The following is a 26,085-nucleotide window of genomic DNA, read 5'->3' as shown; positions in this document are numbered from 1 at the left end:
CTGTTGGATGATTGCTCCCCGTTTGTCATACGGCCCATAGGTAGATATGATCCAAACTCAGAGAGTTAGATATAATAATATATTAAACTCTATGTCCAAACTCCACCCATATTCACTGATGAACAGCGCCTCCAATGATTTAGGAGTCTTGTACATCGGCGTCTTGTATCAAGACTAAACGTAAAACGTGTTGAATTGTGAAAACATGGCGGACAAATCGCTGGATGAAATCATCCAAGAGAAAAAGATAGGTGGTTCGAGAGGCCGCGGACGGTAAGAATCTCCCAACTAAGTAATTCAGTATTATTTTTGCCAACATAATAAATGCATGAGTATCAAGTTGAAAGGAACCGTGGAATTCGGGTGAAAATTGGTTGCTGGACTAATTAGTAGGCCCCCTATCCGTGCATGTCGACGTCAAGTCTACTCTAGCTCTAGGCCGGGCGCTCACGCAGACAACTCGACCGTATGTGCGCCAAAAGGAGAGACAAGTCGTCTTCTGAGACAAGTTGTCCGCTCAGCCATGCCAGCCAAGTCGTCCGTCATTTTCTGTTGAGACGTGTTGGCCTAGGTCAACGTCAAACAAATTCAAAATGTTTAGTCAGTGGTCAGTGGAAAGAGTTCCATAGGCCTAGGCCCCCTATACGGGATCAGGTCAACTCGGACCCAAACCAACTCGGACCCATTCCAACTCGGACCCATGCCAACTCGGACCCATGCCAACTCGGACCCATGACCATCTCGGACCCACCACCAACTCGGACCCATGCCAACTCGGACCCACGTCGAGTGGGTATGGTTGCACTACACCAAAGGGGTCCAGACAACTTGACCGTTTGCCACTCGACTTCGCACAACTCGACGGTCGAGTTGTCTCAACGGTCCAGTTGTCCGAAGTCGAGTTGGCAAACGGTCGAGTTGTCTGACATCCACACCAAATACGCGCCCGTAGACCGAAATAGCGCTGACTCTTGAACCTCGCGAAGAGGCCTTCATTTTTTTCGCTGGAAATTCAAGATTATTTTTCTTTGCTGGAAATTCAAGATTATGGCCAGATCGATCACTTTTCATTTCAATTTTATGAACTTTCTTAATTCGCCTTTTCCCGAAGATACCCCCCAATAGTAGTAAAACTATGCGCTCAGCTCTGAATGTAGCCGCCTGCCTCTATCAAAAAAAGGCCCGCAATGTGGGGCTTTTTGTGAAAGAAATACTTTGAACAGGAAACTATCAATCCCAATTTCGGGATTTATATAAATAATTCTATGATCCCTCGAGATTATGGCTCCTCTTATTGTAAAAAAAAACCGTCAGGATCACAAAATATTAATAATGAGCTCGCGAGGAGACACACAATGCTTACATAAAATATATAATTATATATTAAATATTCCACATTTTTATTTTAAAATGATTTGATTTGTGTTGGGTCCGAGTTGACTCAGGGTGGGTTCGAGTTGGTCGTAGATCTGAGTTAGTATTGGGTCTGAGTTGGTTGTGGGTCCGAGTTAGTCGTGGGTCCGGGTTAGTATTGGGTTAGAGTTTGCATGGGTCCGAGTTGGTTTGAGTCCGAGTTGACTCGAAACCCCTATACTAAGGCCTATTGGGAGTCCAGCGAAACAGCACTTCAAATTATATCTGAAAGTGTCTTACACTACCACCCTGACTACATGTACGTCAACAACTTTGTGCAGCCATCTTTGTTGTTGTGTGACAAAGTCTTGTCACTGTTCCTAATTTTCCATCACTTTTCCCATGATTTTTTTGTTCAGGATTTTCCATGACCACAGGAACTCTATAATAAAGTTATACCAACTAACATCCCACCTTGTTTCTCTGTAGAGCAAAGGGCAATCCTAGAAGCGTACCCATGACAAGCTGTTTTGTATGACTCAAAGCATTTGACTAAAGTACCGTCAGCCTTGTTTTGGTTTGTGAAGACTATAAAAAGGTTACCCAAAAATGCGCATTTTTATGTTAAAAATTTCCCTGAAACATGTATAAGAAGTTGATGAAACACTTGTTCAACGGTGTTTATTTGGAAGCTTGGAATTTCAGGAAGGAAAGGATGTTGTTTTTTGTCAAAAATCGACGTCGGAGTGGTGCCAAACCGCCCTTTTATATTGGGGTGCTGTCGTGCAACTGTGCACATATGGTGTATGTATGTGCATCAGATTGGTGCATGGTGTACGGGTAGCAAGATGCAAATAACAAGCGCATAAACCACACGTTGTTTCAATCAAATGTTAGCAAAAGAGCCTGTCAAACACGAACAGACTTAAAGTAACTTATGACACCTGACAGAATTGGTCCCCTATTTTTATAGCTATTGATGGCAAAATATCACATCAAAACTATGCTTCAGTGATCTTTTACACATCAGTAGACATTTCAAGCCCAACTCAACTGTCCTGTTACTGTATACATGTACATGTATCCTATGTTTATTATTGATAAAGTTCTACATAATAAAAGATATTGTTTACTTCACACTTCCTCTGTTACTTACATGTAAAGTTCTATTGATCTTTGTCCAACTCTGGCATGTCTGGAAGTGGAACCAATGAGGAACAAGACTCCATGTGGCTCAAATACATTGACGAAAATAAAACTTGTGTCCACTCCAAAAAGTGACAGACTAATTACACCTAATTTTAATAACAAGAAAATTCATAACTTCACTATACCAATAGGTATTGAGCTAAATTTTATACCATTCAATTTCTCTTGAAATTCTCTTTCCAATGGTACTAAATTTGTGGGGATCACACAAAAAAACTTGAAAAGCGCCAGACTCCCTGCCATATATGGACCTCGCTTGAGGAATCAGGTAGGATAAGAAGATAGGACAATGAGTGATGGCTCTATCCCAGTCAGAGAGGCTCTCTCATAGATTGATTTTACTGATAAACTTTAGGTGCTTTCGCAAAAGTACATGTTTATTCGAGGGTGAAATGGATGAAAAGTGTTGGCTCTATCCTATTTAGAGGATTGATTGATTGATTCTACAAATAAAAAAAAGGTGCTGAAAAATTGTGTTTTCTAAGAAAACAACTTGTTTTTTTCCTCCTAAATTAGAACTTTTCTAGATGACCCATTGCAATCAGTGGACATCTACATGTAGGCTTGTTTGCACCATGCATAGGCATGAACTTTTCTAGATATGTAGTTGTTTTCTGACGGCTAATACATGAAGGTCACTGTAGGGAATACATGTAATTAGTGGTGTTCTTATGGAACTCTTCCCTGTTCACTCCTGGCTTCATACATACAGGGTAACTCGAATTTCACCACGGCCACTGTGGCCATGGCAGTCCGTGCCCTTACAATTGGCCGCGGTGCCCTGAAAATTTCCACTTTGTCCAAGTCCAAAGCTAGCCGTGTGCCTCATTCTTCCTGGCAGTCGTGCCCCTTACAAAAATACCCCGATTTCCCATAAGTTTTCGACTTTACATTCATGTGAATGTATTTCGTCTTGCAGACTACCAGTACATGATCGTCTTCAAGCCACATTGGTGCACACGCGTGGCCAGGCCAGCTGGGTTGGCAGACCCAGCCCAACACGCCGCAGTGCCGTACCGCGCGTTGAGGCTTGCCTGCACTGCGATTGACTTCGATTTACAATATATAACATGTATCCTACATGTATTTCTTTCTGCAGCCCAATGTTCGGTGGATGATTATTCATTGCAGGCACATACAGGTGTGTGGGACTAGCCAGTCTAGCCCGGCATTATGCCTGGCCTAATGTGCAGCAAACCGGTTGGCACACACGGTACATACACAGGCTTAGGCTGCGTCTGAAACGGGCCTCCACAGCTCCGGCTAGGTCTTTTGTCCCCCCATTTTTAGATTGCATTGCACGCATGCAGCAGATTCAGTTACATGGGCGTGACTGATAATTCCGTGACGTAATGGGTTGGTCAGTTTTACAGGGTAAGGGGGGTGTGGTTGGTAAGCTCACCCTGTGCAGTCGAAAAAGATGCCTCAAATTAAAACCAAACATATTTTCTTGTTTAATCTGTGGTTTAATGCACTGGAATTCTTTTTTATGAATTATTTTTCTGTAAAATAAGACATCCTTTGTCAGAAAATGTGCCTGCTCCTGTAATATGATGTTTTGTCATGGGCTATAGAATATTTAAATATGATAGCTCAAGCACATAAAACACCGTTTTTGTTTTTCCAGTTTCTAAACTCGTTTTTCAGAATATTTTATACCTTGGCCTCACTGCCTTTCCTTTGTAGAAATTTTGGCCTTGTTGCCCCTGTTATTGGCCACAGTGCCCCTTAAAGTGTCCCTTTTCTTGAGGCCAAAATGGCAGTACCCCAAAATTGTCGAAATTCAAGACCTGTTCATACATGTACATGTCATACAAGGCCTACTTGCTTTTGATACATTGTCATGTCAATAGTCCACGCTGAAAACCAAGCTGGCATCTGGAAATTGGGCAGATGTTGGGCTGAGCGGGGCATTTCCAGAAAGCGGAGGACGCTGCCACGCCATGCCGCCACGCCACCGGCCCTTTTTTAAAGTTTTCAACAAAGAGGTGTGCACTGTAGAAGAAAGTCAAGTGAACGTTGAAGTGCACCTCGTAATACTCTGATGTACTAGCGCTTCAGCATGCAGCACATGTGATGAAGTAGGTTGTTGGACATCGTCAGTAAAGTGATGTGGCCTATATGCCGGTGCGGCTGATACGCTGACTTTAAATCTTAATTTGCCGAGTTTTACGTGGTGGAGCTTATACTCTGTATGGCCCATAGTCCGAAATAGACAGTATGGGCAAATTGAATCCCACATGACCTGCTGGTAGACTTTTGAAAGACCTTGAAGGGATAGGCCTTAAGAGCAGCACAGAATGACATGAAGAACTTTCTTCCTTTGCATTTAGTGGTCGAGGAACATTTCGTGGGGGTAGAGGCGGCAACGCTTGGCAGTCGGGCAGAGGGAGAGGGGGTGGTCGTGTCCAGAAACCTGTGGGGGGCGGCAACTTCCGAGCATCCATGCCCAACAGGGCTCAGGTAGTCCAGTCGCTGACCAGGCAGAAGGTGTTCCGGCCCAGCCAGGCCATTGCGGTGACCGTGCCCGATGCCCGGGACAAGCTGATCCACAAGGCCAGGCTGACAGACGCGCGGGAGAAGCTGAACAAGAAGGCACAGCTGGTAGATGTGCGAGTGAAACTGAACGCCAGACGGCAAAAGGGCCAACAGCAACAGCAGCAACCGCAGCACCAGCTGACAGGGACTGATGGTACACCTGGATCCCAGCTACTAAACCCTGGAAAGGTACGACACGTACTGTATGTTTGAAAAGAAGGGAGAAGTCCTAAACAGGATTGTAGTTGAGTCCATCAGAAGTCCCCTCATAAGTCCGGTCACAAGACTAGTCATAAGTAAAGGGTGAAGGATGACAAAGAAATGCACTTGTTGCACTTCATGTGGACAGCCTGTGACTTGGCTTAATCCTAAAAAAGCCAGGGAGGGGGCAAAATCGACCCCCCTCCCCAACATTTTGCCTGATATTGCCGCCATGACAATCAGACATACTTTTCTTGCGCAGTGCATATTTCTGCGAGACAGGTCTGCCAAAAATGCATGTTTTTCCACTGCGGTGCTCAGTGCATGCGGGCTGACACACATGTAGCCTTGAACTTCAAATGACCATAACAACCAAACTACATGCCTGATTGACTTCAAACCACACATTTGATAAGGATAATGATAAGGAGTGTGTTTACATGCATTCCAAGTTTCAAAATAATCGAGCGTGGCATAGCAGAGTTCTTATGGGGGTGGCGGAATCTGTTCTCCCATCCCCCATGACTTGTGGTGGACTACTGGACTTGTAAGGACTTGTTAATGGACTCCGCTACAACACTGGGGGTTTCAATGTTATGTACTCATCACAGTCATTGACTGGAATGAGCAATGCTGTGCTGTGTACTGACAGTATCCCATTCACTCCACTCACTGGGAATACACTAGTTTCACTTCAGGGAAGTGTTGGTTGTGAATGAGCCTGGTCGGTATTCTAACTATGCCCAAATGGAAGCGTGTCAGAGGTCTTTCAGGATCAGTGATATGTGTAGACATATATTGGTCTGCCATACCAGCCCATTCACTGTGTCACTTCTAGGATATTGACCCATTTTTCATATAGGCCCAATCAAAGTGTCTAACTTTTCGAATGGGAAGTAATTACTGAAAGATGTTACTAATTCATTTCTTACCACAGCCTTCTTTTTTTTTTCATTTTCAAATGTCTCTTTGTATAACTTTCCCCAATTTTTGTCTTCCGTAGAGAAAGCTGACAGAAATCACCATCAACAATCCCTCAGCAGCCAAGCAGCGTCAGATGACGGGGCCCACACAATTCACCATCAGCAACCCACAGACTAAGACACCCAAGGCCAAGGTGGGAGCTGACAGTGGGGGGGTGTCAATCAGCACGGACGGACTACAGGTCACCACTGTCAACAAATCGGCACAGAAGGTAAAGTGGTAGCTTGAATATTGTGTGTTGATCTGAAGAGCTTGGCCTCGGTTCTCTTCTTGCAAGCATGTAGGCAGTACACAAAGGCTAATTTTGACAAAGCTGTGATAACACTAGTTATCATCTGTCAACACCACTTGCAAAACTTCATGCTGCTTTTGTAGCATTTTCCGCCAGAAACAACTTTCCTCTGGACATTCAATGAGAAATACTTTGCAAACAAGTCATATTGAAGTATATTTGCAGTTCTTTTTGCCCCAGCACTACTCAAGTGGTTGCATTTGGACTTGACAAAAAACATCTGATCTTGGTAAAAAAAAATCGGATTGGATCTGACATCGGCCAATGTTTCAATCAAAACATTGCACATCGGATTGGCAGTTAAAACCAACATCAGTTGATCCCTATTACTGATGCTTGCTATCAAAATATTTGTGGCTGCTATCAACTTTCACCTGCACACTAATCACGAACCATGGTTAACTATGGTCCTTGATCGAACTTGCCTGTGGACATTTCTTGCAATACAGAGAAGAAACGATTGATGAAAACTGCTAGTCAAAATACATTTACAAATCTTTGTCCCCGACAAACAGACAACAGAAATACAGCTGGCAAATAGACTTTGTTGACTACTTCCCACAGTGCACTGCAAAAAAGGGCCCTTCCGTGATGTCCTCTTAGTGGAGCGCTGAATTATGAATTGTCTGTATTGCCAGATTACTCTGTGCACATAAATTGCAACAAAATCTTCTTTAAATGCATGCTCAATGGTTTTTAAGAACATAACTTTTTCTTACATTTTTCAGTATTATCTCCTTATAAAAACCTCTTCTAAAAACCTTTTTGTAAGTCAGGCGTCGTAGCAAATATCACTTGGCAACATACTGTCAGCATACTAAAAAGTGACAATGCCATGATGCTTTAAGGAATGTCTCATTAACCGTGAATAAATGACCACTAGGGTCAGCATTTGTTAAGTCCATTTTCCCAGCACAAGTGTGAGATTGGAAATACATGTATCATCAGCAAGTGGTTGAAGATGCTCTCTCAGACATACCTGTTTAAAACAATGAGATGTCGGTGTCCATACAAGAATTGCATACATGGTGCTCTTTACCTTTGTTTATTGCAGAGACAGGCCAAACAGCAGACGTTACAACTGCAGCGCACCGTACCAGTGGAGGATAGTTTGGAGGATGATCTCATCTTCCAGCCTGTGTCAGCGAAGTTCAAGAAGATTGCAGCCCAGGCACCTCCTCTACGTGTACCACAACCGAACATTAAGACAACCATCCAGGTTTGAAACCTTACCACATTACTTCCATACGTCTTGTTTTTGTGTTTGTTTTGTTGGCTGCTTTGGCCACCAGCTGAAACAGCTTTTGTTTTCTTGATTTCTTTTTCTTTTTGTCATGTATTTTTTCTTCTTTTTCCACTGTCAACCTTGTAGTATAACAGGTGTTCTTCTCTGCATCCCACGTTGGGCCTTTTGTCAAACCATGTCATCAGAAGTTGTGTGACAGACGGACAATAAAAATATTTGCAAGCTATTATCTCTGTGACTGGAGATCTGTCTGCAATAAAAGTCAGCATAGACTCAAACGGTGATGTGTTATGGGGGGGGGAACTTTTGCAAAATCATGTTGAGTCATTCACCTTAACCCTCCTATGCTGAATTCACTCTTTGGGTCATTTGGTAAACTCTTTAAAGAAGAGCAGCTGTGTTGTGTTGTGCACTGCACCAACAGTCCCTCACAGGAATATCAGATTGCACTTTTGTGCTGCCCAACAACTGTGCTTCACTGTTTCATGTGCATAATTGTGCAGTAAACCAAATGCAGTGAAGAGGATTGCACAAAAGACCCTGGGTCATTTTGTGCTGACAACCTACTGTGTACACACTGAACCTGTGCATTTTTGAGTTCCATATAGAAAATACATGCTCACCAGTGACTGTGGTCATTTGTGCACATTTGTGCTGTAAAACCAAAGGAGGGTTAAAGGTGCACTGTCTACAGGCTAGTATCTTATAAACAACTAATATGATCAAAGTGGAATGTTGATATTGTTTTTAGGAGTGGAAACTTTAAAATTCGATAACATTATTGTGACGTAATGATGATAAAGCCAGTTTGGATTACGTCACATAAAATACATGTTCTGCTGAAACAGCTTGTGTTTGTCCCATGGCAAACACTATGTTCATCTTGTTTGTGTTGTTAACCTATTAAGCTGTCATGAATCTGGAGGGTGATGTGCACATGCTTGTCTCCAGTATCTTAAAACTTTTGTATATCCTATCTGAAAAAGTCAAAATGTTAGTAGAGAGGGTAGTAAAATAAGAAGTGTTTCACTGAATGCACAAAGAAAGATACTATAAACACATAGATCCCATGATTGAAATACTTACGATCATAGTTAAAAATTGCATTGTTTAATTACCCTGAAAACAAAGATGGCTTTAAGTCAAGTCAGTGGCAAGTTTCCCTAAAAACTTGTCTTTGCATTTGCAAGATCAAAAGGTAGGGTAAAAAATAGTCAGTCTAAAACTTAAGTATAAATGCCCGTACTTCACAACTCTTACTGCATGTATGTACATCAGTAGCTTTTCTTTGTTAGCTGTCTATGATTTCACTGTGGCTTTCCTTTTTTTTCATTTTGGTTTGACTTGCTCTGGAGATGGAAACTAGTGCTGTGGTCTAGACCATCACAAGGCCAGTTGCAAGGCCAGTCTCAAGGCCAGTCACAAGGCCAGTCTCAAGGCCAGTCTCAAGGCCAGTCTCAAGGCCAGTCTCAAGGCCAGTCACAAGTAACAGGGTTAACAGTTACAAAGGGACGGTTTTGTCACAATTCATGTGAATAGCTTGTGACTTGAATTTAGACTGGAGGTCATGTGGTGGTCTTAAGGAAGTCTCAGCTACAGCAGTGATGGGAATTTCAGGCAATTTCTGGAGTCAAGTGTCCTTGTTAAATAGATGCAACCCTTTTAATATCACTGGATAATTCCATATTTGTATGCACTTGATGCATGGTTTGTGTTTGTGCCTTTTTTGTTGCTGAGTGTTTCTTTCTCTGTTCCCTATTTAAGGATGTAAGGCATGATGTCCTTGGCTTCTCTGCACGTGACCTTGGCAGCCCCTTCCAATTGGGGGTAAATGCTCTTTTTGTTGGTTTCGTTCTGTCCATTTCACATGTAATTTGTGTTATAAAGTGGTCTCAAAATGGTTTATAGTCGCTGTATGAACATATTGGAAGGATTGTATAAAAATGTAAAATGGGAAATCGCAGCCTCAGTTCTGACAATTCAGGGGTTTTGCGGTGCATTCCATTTTATGTGTTTCCAGACGTGGAATTGAGCAGAGTACATTCTTGAGTTTCTTTATGTTAATAGCTAGAGGCATGTACATGTACAGCCGAGTACAATACTTGGTTTTCCTTTTGCTGCTTGACTTACTGGAGTTGTTGGTGTGCTTTCAGAATGTACAACAGACGGCTGCACTGCAGCGGGTGGCATCCCAGGATCCTCTGTCAGTTGCTGCCTCGACTCAGGGTACCAGACTCATTGTCAGTAACCTCCATTCCAGTGTCTCCGAAGCAGACATTAAGGTGAGCTTTGTTACCCGTCCACTGTCGTCAGTCACAGAAGTGATTGTCATTATAGTGTCTTTTATATCAGATTGCTGAAAGGGAGGACTTGATGACATGAAAGGCTTGAAAACAATTAATGGAACCAAAGTGTTATTCAACCCAAGATAATGAGTTTGCAAGTTGCTATAGCTACTGAGTGACAGATCAAGTCACGTGCAACAGAAATCAATAAAAATTATGAACATTTTCATTACATAACGTCTCCATCGGTCAAAATGCTAAGCTCTCTGATGTATCAAATGTAACAGCATAGAATTATCTATTGTATACATGTAAATGAATAAAACACACAAGAAGTACAAAAGCTTCATTTTGTAGGGTCCAGTAATCATGAAGAACGTTTGTATAGCAATGGTGGTTAGTGCCTTGACAAGGAAGTGTTTGAAAATTCCTTTACTGTCCATGTAACTGTTGGATAATATTCTGTCCGTAGTTTTTAACGGCAGGGTAACTGGTGGTGGTGGAAAGCATAGTGGTTGAATACTTGCGCTGTCTGCACTGCTAACAGGAGGTCATGTGTTTGAATCCTATCTGGTCAAACCATGCAAGCTTTTTCCCCACAAGCTCTTTGAACGTACTGAGCAGTCAGTAATATTCCAATTTAGTACTTGCAAAGCACTGCAAATTCATCCTGATGATGTAGTTACTTTGTTACCAAGGGTTGTGCATCAGGGCCTAGATGCTCTAGTACTCAATCATTAATGTTTATGAAGCAGCTCCCTGTTATGGCACTGAATACCCATAACATGCTTGAACATGCTTGAACTGAATTGGTATCTTCTTGGAAATATTAAAGAAAGGCTTTGAAATTTCGTGAAGATTTTGAAAAGAACGTGGAATGCCTTCCCAAATTTTCATAGGTAAAGGTTGTGAAAAGTGTTTGAATGCACTTCTCTTGGTTGCCACTTTTTTTTTAAATTTGGAGGTGGGCTCTTTTGCATTTTACTTGGTTAGGGTATTTCATTCCCATGCTAGCCATAACATGCGTATCACTGGCTAAAACTCTGTTTGCTGCAGGAATTGTATGGAGACGTGGGACCATTGAAGAAAGCACGCCTGGTACGTTCAGGCCTGGCCGAGGTAGTGTACATCAAGCGGGAACATGCTCTTGAGGCCATTGCTCGGTACCACAACCGTGAGCTGGATGGGCTGCCCATGCAGTGCAAGCTAGACACCAGCACCGTACCCGAGGCTGCCGGCGGCATTCACATCCCCGTCTCAGGAAAGCGCATTTCCATGAATGAGAGATTCAAGTGAGTAACCCAAACCCCTGGGGTGGAAGTTAGCCCGAACCCAGTGCTGGGGCTCTGGAAAGTGGCTAAACCTCTTTCTTAAAATTTGGGAAGGAAGTACAGGTGCTGCAAGGCACTGTGGGTAACTCGCTGCCCTCATCAAACCACGAAAGACTTGTGCAGACCAATGTGTTGACCCATGTCATTGTACAAAACAATTCTATCCAGTATGGGCTTGAAGAAATTGTGTTATGCATCTTGGAGAACCCAGTTGCCGAATCAAACACCCAGAGTCTCATTTAGGCAATGGTGTAACTACATAAAATCCTAACTTTAAAGTTGCAACTATGACTGCATGAGTAATAGTATTTCAGATTGTCAATTAGTAGTCCCTGTCACCGACTTTCACAGATTAATTGGGGCAGGTGCATCTGGGACAACCGATTTCTCTCCCTCAACGGTCGGCATGAGATCAGACGCAATGAGCCCCAACAGTGACCCCATCGATGCCACAACCATCCACAAGGCACTGTTCAAAACGGGAGCCTCATCAGCAGCTTCGTCGCGGCCGGTGGTGTTCACGGTGAAGATATGAGGAAAAGCCCCAAACAGTGCAAGGAATACAGCTTGGACCAGTCCTCACCAAAGCAAAGGGAGAAATGGACTTCAGTTGGGTCTGTTTGAAATACCCCATGCAATGGCTTAGAGTCAGAAGTCATGCATGGCCGTCTGTCTTTAGCACAAGGCTGTTATTCGACTCCATGCCTGCTTCAATAGTTCATAGTTGTAACCTGCATCCTGAGTTGCTCCTGTTGTCCTGGTCAAGCGTTTTACAAAATATATGTACAGGAAGCCGTAACCATCAGTATGTACATGTACTTTCAAGATTTTGGGAAAGCAGCCTTGTAAATGGTAATTTCTGGTTAAACAATAACTTTTGGGCTGCCTTTGAGTTGCACACACCAGTGCAGTCATCCTTGCTGTCTGTAACAACTGGTAGATGGGAAGAGATGTCCTCACCAGCATTAGCAAGGTCTTCTCTTTGCAAAATGTTGTAGCAGCAATGATGGAGATTCTACATGAACATTAATACGCATTGCTGCAAGTCCATCCCTGCCCGTGCAATAAGTGCATTGTGTAGCTCAAATTAACCCTAACCCCCCAAGTGTTGCTGGCCCTAACCTTACCCATTCATACAAAGTTAAACACCCATATGGGACTTTGTGCACAGAGGCTGTTGGACTTTGTTTTTCTGAGGTATGTCAAACCCAATGCAAAAGCCAGCTGTTATGGGCCTACCAGACCTATCCCCACAGAATTAAACACTTTACTACTGTTTAATTCTGTGTGGTTGGGGAAGGTTAGGGTTAAAGTTCCGTGTTTCCATCAAAAAGTGTCGTTGATTGTTGAATTTCTCTTCATGTGCCGTGAAATTTTAGAAACATTTCGTCCTCAGTGCTGCACAACAAGCTTTGCTAAGCATTTTTGTTCAGTGTTTGGGGAAAAGATTAAGTGTAGGCAACATTGTTCTTTATGTACATATGTAGATATTTTTAACATTACCTTCAAATTTCACCCTTTTTTGGTAGCCATTTTAACCCTTAAATAATATCTCTGGGTATGTAGTGTGCTTCGTGTATCGTAGACAAAAAAAACAAGCGTGCTGGAGATAGTGACCATTGTTCTTGAAAATTTATGTGGTAAAAGTGTAGGTAGCCACCTAAAAATGTAACTGAACAGTGAGATACCTTGTCCAGCTTTTAGTCAGAAGAACAATGCTGTCGTTTGTAGTTTTAATTACTGTACTGATCAATCCCACAGAGTTGTGCACATATGCTCCTAAGTACTATAAATACTGTACAGCTCATCCAGGGGTTCATTTTGCTAAACAGTGCTTCTGTTTGAAACCTAAGGGATCTTCATTTTTATTGTCCTTTGTACAAGTGTGCAAAATGTACTCTTTCCTCAGATCTCTCCCCCTGTGGGAGTGTATGCCAAAAAGATCAAACGTCCATTGATCTTTTTCAAAGTGAATGAAATCCTTCAAAACCGTCCCTTCATAGTGTACAGTTCGTATTCTCATGAAAAAAGACAAGAAAAATATGGATGTCCCGTTGATGAATGGATCCATTTTCAGTCAAGAGATTGTTGAGGCCTACATGCACAGCACCAAAATTGAACATAAGGAAGCTTTATTGAGCTTTATTTCCAACTCAACTTTGCTGTTGCTGTCAATCTCTGTAAACTGGCCAATTCATGGAGGTGTCTATCTGTTGACAGCATGAAGCAAGACTTGACCATTGTTTCCTGCTGCAGGGGTGAGATTTCTCAGACTCTCTTTTAGGATATTCCTGATTTCTTTTTTTTTTTTTAAATCCTTCTGTTATAATCTTGAAGATCCTGTGATTACACAAATTTATTGATACCATAGATCTGTTACTGCTCTGAGGCTCTTAAGACCTCTGATGATTATTTCACGGATATTTCATTTTCCTTCAATGTCATTCCTTCAATTACAGCTAGAAAAATTGGCATTATAAGCCAAGTTTATGTACTCAACACTATTGTGTTTGAAAGCACACTTTCCCTGTTGTCCTTTAGGACCAATAAGTTTCTGCCTCAAGTAGCAAGTAGGTTATAAATTCCAACCAAGATGCTTGTCAAAGCCTAGAGACACTGTTTGTTGCCTGGGACTGATAAGGTCATGAAGGGAAATATAAGTATCTATGGGGGGTGGTTGCAAGCACAGATAAGGTTTTGGTTTTGAATTTTGTCTTGTTTATGTTCACTTACAAAATTAGGCCATTAAGTTAGTGGTAAGATAATAGGCGATTGTGGGATATATTTGTAACACAGTATTCAATGTTTTTATCATTTTCACAATCCTGATGGTGCTCTTATAACCCATTCGCTGTCCTGTTTTTGTTTCTTTCAGCATCCCAATTTTTCTTTTAAGTTATTCACCAGTCCATTGCCTTCTGTTAGTCTACAGGAGTGTGATTTCTAGGGACTGGTCAGGATTTCGAGATTTTTGACTCCAAACTTGTGGATTATAGAGCTACTTTTGCCCTTTGAATAAATAAAAACAAATAAGTGCCAGATTCACTGAATCCTAGCCATTTGGTCGAGAACTCATCCAATGTCAGCTGTTAAAGTCATAGTATTGTGATAGATATTGCTTACCCCATAATCTCATCCAAAGCAATAACAGAATAAGATAGGCTCTTTAATGTATAAAAGAAATACGAGTGTTCAAATGGACCAAATCCAATACACATACAATCGAATCACAACATGTACTTTCGGTTTTTGCTTTGTTTTGTTTTTGGTGAACTCAAATTCTCTTGCAAGCTTGTTATATCAGAAAAGCTTTGTGTAGCCTGCTCCGTTGACGGTCACTTCATGTCGCATACACATGACAAAAATGGGAAGATCCTACACTCAGTTGTAATGGTTGAAGCGGAATGAGGATGCCATCAAGTGAAAAGTCATTGGCTCCACCAACATGCTGTTTAAAATAATCACAAAATGATGTTACAAGTGCCAAATTATACATATTGCAATCAAATAGTTTATTGGTAATGAGAAAGCCTTGTATTCCATATACATGTATTGTTGAATTGTATGTCACTTGTGTATTACAATGGCTTAGATATGGGTCTACCCGGGGGCTGTCAATTTATTCATAGTCTGATACATTATTATTATATGAAAAATACATGCCCAAAGGAAGAATACCTTCCCTTAAAAAATTAAGGAAATAAAAAGAAATAAACAGAAGTAAAAGGTGGATGCTTGGTACACCCCGTATAATTTTGAGACCGAAAACCACTACGTATACATGTACTAATGATGTGTACATGTACTAATGAAGGGTGTAATCAACATGTTTTCCGGTCCAAAGATCTGGCTGAGGATGATCCTGTGGTCTGCGATCATTTAAGCAGCTCGGTATTCCTTCCTCCCCGGGATCTGCACCCTTGGCGTATTATGATGAGCATGTGGTCGTGGTTCATACAATCGAACGTCCTTTATGCATGAACACATCAACACCGTGACGCTCCCGTGCCATATTTTCATTACACGCGCATGTACCTGCTCTGGTATTTTACATTCATTGTGAAAACTTTTTTTTCGTGTGTAGTTCCTCTACCCTGCACTTTGTTTTGAAGTGTTTCCCTGTGGGGAATTTGTTGGATTGGATTTGTCAAAATGGCGAGGAAACCACGAAAATGCAGTTCATTTTTAGTACTGTACTCGGTCAGTCGATTGCTACACTGGTGGATATATTACTGTAATAATTTATTTACAAGGCAGAAAAGCGACAAATACAGTCTTAAAATCGTTTTTACAGATCGAGTTGACTTGTCCGTGACAGTTGTATTCGTGCCTGGGTCGGGATTGCAAGAGGTCACTTGGCGGCGGTTGAGGTATCGGCCGGGGAGGGGCATTCCCGTGAAGGCAAATACATGCATGTACTATCCACTGGCCTATTGAATTTTTATTTTTTGTTTTAAAGCTCCCTTTTTAGGCTATAGTTATTTGACAAACGACCTATAAGCTCACCACTAAACAGACTACATGTATACTGTAATTGAAATCTTTTCCTGTGCAAGCATAATCACTGATGCCACGCGCACGACACACTCGGGTTTCAACAAACTAGTTCCAGACTGCAAAATTCTCACTTGGCGAGTAGCCAACCCCTTAAAGTGGAATAATAAGTGATGGTGTATATGTACACTTGGTATATTGCCAAACGATTTTCTCGGTTCAATGTCGCATGTGAGCATGGCGTAGGCCTTATTAAAAACACTCGTCTATCTCAAGCGCTTTTTGTGGTAACAACTTCAGCACACCACAGTGAGTAAGCTAGTTCATGCGGAACGTCTGGTGCCGGAGAGTAAAATTTACGTTTTTTCAAGCCTCAATATAAAAAAATTCTTTATTAAAGATTACATCCGTTTTGATGCTATCCATTGACGACGTTGGCGTGTGGTATGTGGCTGATTGCATTGTGTGCAAATGAGCATATCCTGAACGGCCCGGCCCCATGAACTTCTTAACTCGTGTAAATTGTACGTGCGTACAACAAAGGTACAGGTAGAAAGGGAGTGCTCAAGGGCAATCGACTTCCACAAAGTGAACGGGAAGCCATTCGAAATGTTTCCAAGCGGGGGATGTCTCAAACACTAAGCACCGTTTGCGTGTTATTTAACACGTAAACATGTTATGTATTTACAAGGCTGGTTCCCAAACAACGAAGGAATAATTTCAATGAGATGAAAGCCACGCCTTCTCTTCGAAGGGTAGGAATACACCTGCGGTCAAAATGGTAGAGGCCAGTCTGGCTTTGCGCCAATATTTATTTATAACTCCTTTAAAGGGGTGTGCATCATTACTTTTACAAGTTTCATTGTTTATAAGCCACGTGTGAAAAGGCTGGGATGAATTCATGGATTTAACTCACAAACCTACCGATCCAAATTGCAAATGATGATGTCACAATTAATCGTTTCAATCTGCTGATGAATATGAGAACAGAAATAATAATTATTTCGATTTAAAGTCCACTGCTTTTTAAAATTGTGAATTGATCAGTGCTCGGCAGATCATGACAAGAAAAACAGTGGCGTAAATCTGTGTTGGAAATTGTGGGGGATGGGGAAAGGTAGGGGGTCACTTGCCCAGCCATGGGAATTTGAAAAGCGGGGGAGAGGGCGACACCATATGCACTATATAGAGGGTGATGTCCATGATCAAATTCATGCAGAACCTTACATCAGAATGGTATATTTATGGCTTTTTAAAATGGCTTTTTAAAATTACTTTTAGTGATACAGCAAACGTTTTAGTCGTTGGGAAATCTTGAAAATTCTTCACAATTTGCTTTAATGTTTTTCTCCTGAAAAAAGTGTGGGGGGGTGATTCATTAGCCCATCCCCCAAAGTGTGAGTGTGGGGGATTTACACCCGTGCTTAACAGTTATTCGCCTTTTTTCTAAGTAAATTTCCTTGTGTGCTCTAGGGAATAAAGTGTATCATAACTGGCATTAATTTTTCTTGAGATTTATCGCAGGTTGCCATGAGTGGCAGTTGAGCCGCAGACCCGCAATACAGTACTTCAACCATGGAACCACCATCATTGTACATCGGGTGGGAGACAGTCATGTGGAGTTCTTGTTTGTGTATACTGTGTGGGGCGTTCCATTTGGGAATAGGTATGCATGCATTCACATCGAGTAGGTTACTTTGTGTTTCATGGGGACAAATTCCAGATAATGTTGTGTCGTTTGCAAAAGGTGAATCGATGGGATTATTATTTTGTCTGAGGGGTATCTCTGACGCCGACTTGTATTAACCAATTTCCTGAAGTACCAAAGCTTTGACCGCAATAGTGATGACTCTTTCTCACGCAGCACGCTGCAGCTACATGTGTAGGCGTATTTCCCTTGAGGCTCCTAAAGTTATGTTTAACTGAAAATTTTTCGTAAGTCATTGCATTTTGTAGAACCCACCAGTTTCATTATTGTAGAAACGACAGAACCATTTAATTTGTTATAATGTTGCTCAATCAGTACACCAACTGCTTACAACAAATCCAGAGAAAGGATTAATTTTGAGAACCTTGTTTATCTATTGTTGATAGCATAGCCCCTTTAACCAGGTCAGATTTCCCCTCATGAGTGCAAGGGTAATAGTCATCGGAGAGAAACCGCATTCCATGGACATGTACATGTACATGTAAAACCTAGACGCATACAGGTTCATAGTGCGAGCGCACGCAATCATTTCCTGGAAAATTTGCAGTTGGCGAAGCGGCATTTGCGAAAAGTGTTGCAAAATTAAATATCAGCAGTGTTGAAACTGTAAGAAAATTGTTCATTTTTTCAGGTGATGTACTCCCATAGCAATATAATCTGGATATGGCACGATATAATTGTACCTCCGAACTCAGTACACCCCCCCCCAAAAAAAACAAAATCAAAAATGCAATGCTCCAATTGATATTCACTGGCTGAAGACTTTTCAGAAGTTGTCCATTTTTGGCAAACATGGCCTACCTTGTAAACAGGTAGGCTGGGCTCGTATGCGCTGCATACTATATATCGCTTTAGAAACGCCATATCCTATTCAAAATATCTTCCGGCTCAACTTGGAACTCAGCTTGGGTTTTTCCTTTGTGAAGAGGAAGATGATATCGAATTCAGATACGGAAAAGTGTTCCAGGGCTTTCCCAAATCCAATAAAGCCAACAACGCCGGATGGTGTTGGAGCTTCGCGATTCGCTGTACACCGGATGTTACCTAAAATAGTTCAATAAACCTTTGACAGTCTCATTGCATCACATATGGCAATGCAGGATTGGGCGACACTCAAGCCATGAATTGAAAAGGACAAACCATTAAGTAACATATTTATTCAAAAGAATTCTTTAGTACCTAATTTATTAAGTCACATATGCAAGCCTTTTCTACAACTTACAAGAAATAATTTTACGTATAAGAAAACAGTCAAAAGGCTTTGAAGAAGTCATTGTTGACAGTAAAATAAACGAGATGCGTCAGGCTTTGTGATGAATGAGCTTCAGTTCTTTATTCTGATTAGCCATGGTTCAATACAGACACTCGCGCCCTAGGAATTCCCCAAATTTTCCTTTTTGTGGTGTGAGCTTCTTTTGTGTGTGTGCGCAAATATATTCCAAATCTTTAATGTTATACCAGGGAGGCATTGTCACCCATCCTCATCATTTATTGCAAAAATGTACTTGCTTGTAAAGCGGAATCGTCACAACAGTCTCACGTACGTATCAAATTATACGTGTATTAGTGTGGAATTTCCTTATAGTCGTCTGTAGTTAGTTTTGATTTGCTCCGACTTGGCGAAACATTGTTCTTTTTTTTATGTTGCCGACCCTGCCTGGAATTTTGTAACAGATAAAACATAGTTAAAACTGGTAATCGTAAACATTTCTGCGTACAGCAGGTAGCCCCCTTAGAGACCGACTTCCCCTATACCACTCAAGATAAAAAAGAGAACAGTAGAATATGTTTTTTAAAAAGAGCGATTTTCCACGAGGCCGTACAGAAAAAGGGTTAAGTTAATCTCTATGCAATATGTTGTATAGCTTACTTCATTTTATCGTTTATCGTGTTTATTTAGCATGCTCGCTTTTCATTGTGCGTCTCTTTAAAAAGATTTTTCAAATTCCGCCTCTTAAACGAATCACTTAACCAAGAAATCATACCTATGTTCTTGGCTCGGGTAAAACAACGAAAATTGACAAGTCGGAAATTCGACATTTACTGAGTTCGTTACCCTTCTAATCGGCATAATGCCCATTGTTCGACCCAGCAGCTGAAATGCGATATCATTCGAACTTTGACACGCATCACGAACAAAAATGAGTACGTCAAGAATGTCCGGATTAGTAATAACCGCACCTCGGTAACTCTATTAACGTTGGGTTTCATCTTCAGTTTTATTATGTACATCATACACCTATTATATAAACCTACTGCAACTCTCTATATCCAAGAGAAAAGTTACACTATACTTTTTGAAGCTTGTACCATTTACACAGCATTATGGAAGTTCGAAATTCTTATATAAAATAACTGTATTTAAGACCGCTCACGTACCGGCAGATATTCTCTCTGCCTGAGATAACTGTTGTTTTCTGATACCCTTGGTTCAGGTAACGAACGTTGATTGGTTGCTTGTGTGCCAAACAACAAAGGGTAACACGAAGCAAGTGCAGAAATTACTCCTTGTTCAAAAGTCATTATGCAAAATAGGCGCAGTTGTTTCAATCAAATAAGTCCACAGCTATGCAAACTATGTTATATTTCCAACTCAGAACAAATTATAAATTGTCCAAACATGGTTAAATTCAAAAGATTTTCCAAATCTAAGGTCGAATAATGGGATGACAAACTCGTGTAGTACGGTTTCAACAAAGGTTGAGGATAAATCCCTCTCACCACGTACCAAATGAATTTTTCAAATACATGTTTAATATAACTAGCGTGAGCTGTGAAATGAAACTCTCCCAGTGACGACGAGGAGGAAATGTGCATAGTCACAACGTGTACTGCCTAATCGAGAACTCTTACTCTGACCAAAACCTCTCTCAGAATTTGAACGTACAACTATCACGGCCTTAAATATTATGTGAATTCCCTTAATTTATCAAATAACGGAATATTCACTATCAGCTCACATTATTACGCACGTTCATAAACATGTCCACCATGAATCATTATGAGCTTGGTATTTACAAAATTGATCATCAATCATCTACAAAAATCCACTGATTATGCGGCAGCAGAGGTAGCTTGTGTAAGACCATTTTTGTAATATCATACAAATAAGTTTATTGACTCTTTCCAGAGATAACAATGCCCCTGCCCACAAGAAGTTTATTGAGCAAACAGGCACAGGCCATCAGGCCTGCCGATACATCATTTTCTGCTCTAGGTGTGAAATGGTCACGCATTCAAACATGTGCCCCTGATAGCATCACAGATGGGTGGTTCACAACCGCACGTTACGTAACAGTCCAGATTTGAATGTAGGGAAAAATACTACCAAGGTCATATCCAAATAGTAAGGCTAATTTACACGGATATTCAGGTACACGTGTTTTAATTCCTCCGTGGTATAGGGTTTTCATAAATCCCTGATGAAAAAAAAGGGCACTCGTTGTTTACATATATGCAGTCATGCACATGTATACGCTGCATGTAGTTTCAGAAGGGCAGTGAGCCTGTGACTCAGCCCATACATTATCATATTGCTCATTCACGACAGAAGTTCTAAATACAATAATTCTGCCAACGCGTCTCAGTTTGCACGTACCAACCAGACATCCTTGTCTACATCACTAGGAATAGTACAGGCATAGGGTATCAATTTAGGTATGGCATTCGAACACTTTCCAAACACTTCAAAGTCAAGAGAAGTACCATTATGGTTCATTTTGTTCATTCATTTATCCAGGCTACCATCATGCAATACCAGCTCAATTCCTACCAGAGAACTGTTTCTGGCCAACTATTAATATGAAATAAAGGTAATCTTTCGTAAAATCTGTGTGACTTTGGCCCCTTTAAAGGAAAAAATACAGTGTATGTAATTCAAGAGGACAAGAGTTCTCTCCCAATTCACAGCTACAAACAGCGGATTATAATATTGATAGCCATTTTCCATGAACATGTTTCGATTAGCAACGAAAGGAGTGATCAACTTAGTAGCCTCCAATACTAATTACGGGAAAACACACACACTTGCTAAATTGCACAAAGTAACAATACCATACTTTCATCTCTGTGTTCTTGATATTCCCTCCGATTGATTCAAACTTTTCACTTTCCTATAAGTGTAGATGAATCTTAATTAGAAGGCAGATGAAAAAAATCGATGATGTGTGCGAGTTGCAGAAGTTTTGCAGCAATAACCAAATAAAAATGGCAATGGGGCATTTAAAAAGTTGCCTTTTAATTCATTCAGGGGCAATGAACCAATTTGAAGAATCTGAAACAGTTTCCATGTATTGTGGGGAAAAATACAGCAGGTACATTAGTTATAAATGAACACATGTTCATATGGTGTGAAAAATATTTAAACTGTCTTTTTTATACTACTCATTGTACTGTAAAATTATTTTCCTATTTGTAACGCTAGCAAAATCTGCCTGCTGGGCCATCTGTGTTCTTATTCCTCCATGGTTAGACTGTCTTATTTTGCCCTATCTGTAGACTTAACTCAATTTCACTTGACCTTAAGGATAAAGGATTAGTTGATTGATGTTCTTATCTCATCATACAGGCAACACTGATCTACCAATGTCCCAGACAATGCTGAAACTGACATAAATGCAGGACAGCAAAACTTAAACATAACAGCAAAAAATCTGCAATTACAAGATTTGTTGAAGAAAGCAAACAAATGTACTGGGCATCAAGTTTTGTGAATGCACAGAAAACTAACAGTAAGTTATTTACGTTATGCGCAAGTCGACAGCATGATTTTAAAGGAAGAATGTTAGTCCCATGAATGTGGTTTAGATAACAAAACTATCGATTCTACACTGTAGCCGTTTCACAGTGCACAGTGTCATTCCAATAATACAATAAAGGATTCCAATAATACAATAAAGGATTCCAATAATACAATAAAGGTCAGGCACTATATAAATGCCCAACACACAGAAGAAATTCTTTGCCTGTAAAGAACTTATTGTTAAATGAGGAACTTGTTTACATTATAAGTATTCTGACTGCTCCTACACTGTATTATGAATGAAAAATTATTCCACCTTGTACAGTAGTAGGCAAAAATTTGCTCAGTCCAGTAAATGCATGTGAACATAAATGTACCTAGATGTAGTAATAAACACAATTCCAAGCACGAATGGCTGTTGGCCTCCACATTCTCTGGAAATTAAATGTCCGCTCTCTTGTTATTGCTCAGTAACCCCACACTATATACTGAGAATTAGTCATGGAAACACAAATGTGGTTGCTGAAAGGGCAACCTTAAAGGGGCACTCAGTTTGGCTTCAGAGGACGCCCAGTAGGACCATGCACATAGGATATGAAATAAATAGGCAATTAGATGTTGTTGCAGTTGTATGAAATTGCGGGGAAAAACAATGAGGTAATGTTTTCCTAGAACAGCACACAGTGACACACATACCACTCAATTGATAAGTTTAAATTGTATAAACATAATGAGATGCACTTGCCAGAGTACACAAATCACTAATATCTTGTACTTATCCATTGTGGAGCCTTACTAAAGTTTGCATTTGGGTACAAGTAGGTATGTCTAGAGACTTCATAAAATCAACTGTGATTCTATGGGCGTACACCACAAGGTAATGTCCATGAATAAAAGTCCCCAATTCTGTTAGTTTGCTATTACAAGAACCTGGGGCACCAGCTGTGCATTCAGTCCATTTCATTTGTTCCTCTTCACAAAAACAATCTTGTGAAATGGTACCCTCCATTTTTCACATTTGAGTACTGTAAGAATAGTTACATGCTGAGACTGAATGTTTTCATTTTAAATTCAACCTGCACAGCTATCTTGGGCAAAATCAGGTCTAGCAGACATGTTCCACAAACAATTTAAGCATAGTCTGTAGACACTTAGCTGTAGCCAAGAGTTGGGGACAAAATGTAGGCGCTCGACTACTGTTGCTAGGTAAGTAGTTTTCTTCTGACTTGGTTTTTTTGCTTTTAGTATATTACCAAACTCACAAAAATTATACAAGTACAAAATGTTAACAAAAAACTGATACAAAAATTTGTTTTTTAACATAATGAAGCTCGAGGAACAATTATGTAAATTAACCCATTCTTCAATGGTTCAATGTAATACCTTTACATTTAGTTCAATAATTTACACACAAAAAGACAAAAGCAATTCTTTTCTCAAAAACAGCAGCACTGTGAGCATGCCATTTGCTGTTGTTGCCATTTATAACTGCAAGGTCTACATGCATTTCACATGCCAAAACAAGTGGGGAAAAGAATGCAGAATCCTGAGATCTTCAATTCTATTATGACCATTACTTTTTACAGTTTGTGATGGCAAATTGGAACTGCAAAAAATTTCACATTTGAAAATGATCTTAACTTTTATTTACCGACTCGCTGCTTGATCAACAGAGTGACATCTGGATAGTGCATTCTTCCCCCCTCCCCCCCAAAAAAGGGTGAGCAGAGTTACAAATTATAAACTGTTTAGGGTGCCACAAAAATTTAACATGAAAAAAATACATGACAAAAAACAAATCTGACACTTGGCAGATACTGTAGGCTTTCCTCTGCTGGTACATCATACACACATGACCATCCGCTGGCTCTTTCCTCTTCAAAGTTTAGAAATCCAATGGCACCAGTCCACTGGCGTAACTGCAGCTGCACACTTTCTGGTAAATTTCCAAGTTCCACGCGAAAGCACTCTCTTCCGAGTCCTTCACTATCATTGTCGTCCTCATTGGAAAAATATCCTTCAAACTGGGACAATCCGAGCTGCTCCCCCGCTGACCAACCCCCTCCCCCCACGGAAAAACCTCCAGTTTTGGCCAGTCTCACCTCTGTGGTTCCACCTCCATTTGTTTCTGGTTGTTGTTTCCGTGTCCATACTGCGCGATGTTCATCGGCTGCATGGGAGCCGGGGCAGACACCATACACGTCGGGGAACCCGCATGGTATTTGTCTGTTGTGCCCAATTTTGAAAGGTCCATCATTAAATCCGGAAAATTAGGAGGAGTTGCAGGTGTGTTGGCTGGTGCGTGCACCTTTAAACAGGAAGAGATTAAAAGAAACATTAACATAAAAATATTACTTCAGACCACTTCTAAGAAATACTCCAGACAGCATCAGCAGCACGGTGTGGTTTCTTTCATAAGTTTATGAATATTTATAAGTCATTTCAAGAGCCATCCACGCACCAGTAAACAGGTTGAATGTCGGTCTGTGTTAATCTGTTCACGTCCAGCGATGTGAATACAAAAATAAGGGGAAAACGTGTTTTTCTTACCGAATGTCCACCTTGTTTGTAGCAGTGTGGGTGGCCGTTTGGTATCGGCGCTTCTTGGAAGAAAATACTTAATGCCGTCTGCAGAGAGAAAAAAATAAACCAATGACTGCCAAGGATTTAAATGGTTGAAACGCAGTAACACGCAATACAATGACCTCGCAATCACTCAGTGCACGCATGATGCAAGACACAACATAAACACAGGTAGGCCTAGGCCTATTGCGAAAAAAATCCGTCGCCATTATTGAGTGCAATTCTCACCTCAAACTGCCAGTGGGCCGTTTGAAGCAACTGCTTGGCAGTGTCCGCCGCACATCCAGCCGCCAGTACAAACTGGTTTATCATCACTTGTTCCTTCAGAGCGTCCATTTTGAGAAGATTTTCCAGCATTTATTCCGTCAACCGGGAAGGACAACAAGCCCAGAACAACACACTCTGGCAGCGCAGGCCGACAACGATATCGGCGCGGTTTATTGACACATGACGTCAGAGACGGAGTGGGGGTACCGGTCACTGATTGGCCAAGCCTCGAAGATGACGTGATCGCGCCATGTTTTTGAGGGGAGGTCCTGTTTATTGATTGGATCCTGTTTGTTATGGTTTTAGTTTGGAGAGACCATCTCGAATAAGGTTATGTTTCTGTGCCACACATCAAACCGTTAATTACATTTTTCTGTAAATAGAGGTAATAAGTTCACTGAAATGAACTTTATTTAATCCGATTCATGCTATTTCCTCTTTTTAGGACCAATCAAGCTTGAGTATACAGGAGCAATAGGAAACTCATCTAAAAGGTTTCTACGGGAAATTGTTACAGATAACGTAAAATTTAAGTTCACCGGATGGCTGGCCTATCGTTTGTAAACAAAATCTTGGCAGGGTCATCAGGACTAGTGCTGTTTTGCATGCGAAAGAGAAATGGGCACGCGGCCAAAACATCGGTCGGGTACAGAATTCCTCGAAAAATGTAAACAGAATGCATTTTAATGGCGCTCTATAGAAAAGCAGCTAGATAGGTATATCCGGGGTTGAGAGGCATATCGGATTCTCCAAGGTCTCAGTTTGGTAATCCCCAGCTAAGTGGTTTTGGTCATGATGCGATCCATAAATTATGCCTGGAATGAAATGAAGCTGTTTGTTTGGAACACACTAC

At 41.0% G+C, this 26,085-nt stretch overlaps 2 protein-coding genes across 3 annotated transcripts; one reads left to right on the top strand and one right to left on the bottom strand.

Moving 5' to 3' along the window:
- Window positions 1–158: 158 nt before the first annotated feature.
- On the top strand, window positions 159–14,494 carry LOC110978564 (uncharacterized). Of its 2 annotated transcripts, XM_022233665.2 has the most exons (8): window positions 159–273; window positions 4,896–5,289; window positions 6,305–6,496; window positions 7,632–7,796; window positions 9,588–9,650; window positions 9,977–10,105; window positions 11,165–11,400; window positions 11,791–14,494. In XM_022233665.2, the coding sequence occupies exons 1-8, from the start codon at window positions 206–208 to the stop codon at window positions 11,972–11,974; spliced, it is 1,431 nt and encodes a 476-aa protein (XP_022089357.2). In that variant the 5' UTR covers window positions 159–205; the 3' UTR covers window positions 11,975–14,494. The 2 variants fall into 2 exon arrangements, with proteins under 2 accessions (XP_022089357.2, XP_022089358.2); XM_022233666.2 differs by lacking the exon at window positions 9,588–9,650.
- A 5,347-nt stretch (window positions 14,495–19,841) lies between these two features.
- LOC110978540 (UBA-like domain-containing protein 1) lies at window positions 19,842–25,396 on the bottom strand. The gene is made up of 3 exons (XM_022233613.2): window positions 25,194–25,396; window positions 24,933–25,010; window positions 19,842–24,690 (listed from the first exon to the last, which is right to left on the bottom strand). Exons 1-3 carry the CDS (start codon window positions 25,320–25,322, stop codon window positions 24,481–24,483), a joined length of 417 nt encoding a protein of 138 aa, XP_022089305.1. The 5' UTR covers window positions 25,323–25,396; the 3' UTR covers window positions 19,842–24,480.
- Between the last annotated feature and the right edge of the window lie 689 nt (window positions 25,397–26,085).

The sequence above is a fragment of the Acanthaster planci genome, linkage group LG07 (genome assembly GCF_054643075.1).
Source record: "Acanthaster planci isolate LZ-2023a linkage group LG07, COTS_SCS, whole genome shotgun sequence".
Taxonomy (NCBI): domain Eukaryota; kingdom Metazoa; phylum Echinodermata; class Asteroidea; order Valvatida; family Acanthasteridae; genus Acanthaster; species Acanthaster planci.
This window is presented reverse-complemented; position numbering and strand designations above follow the sequence as displayed.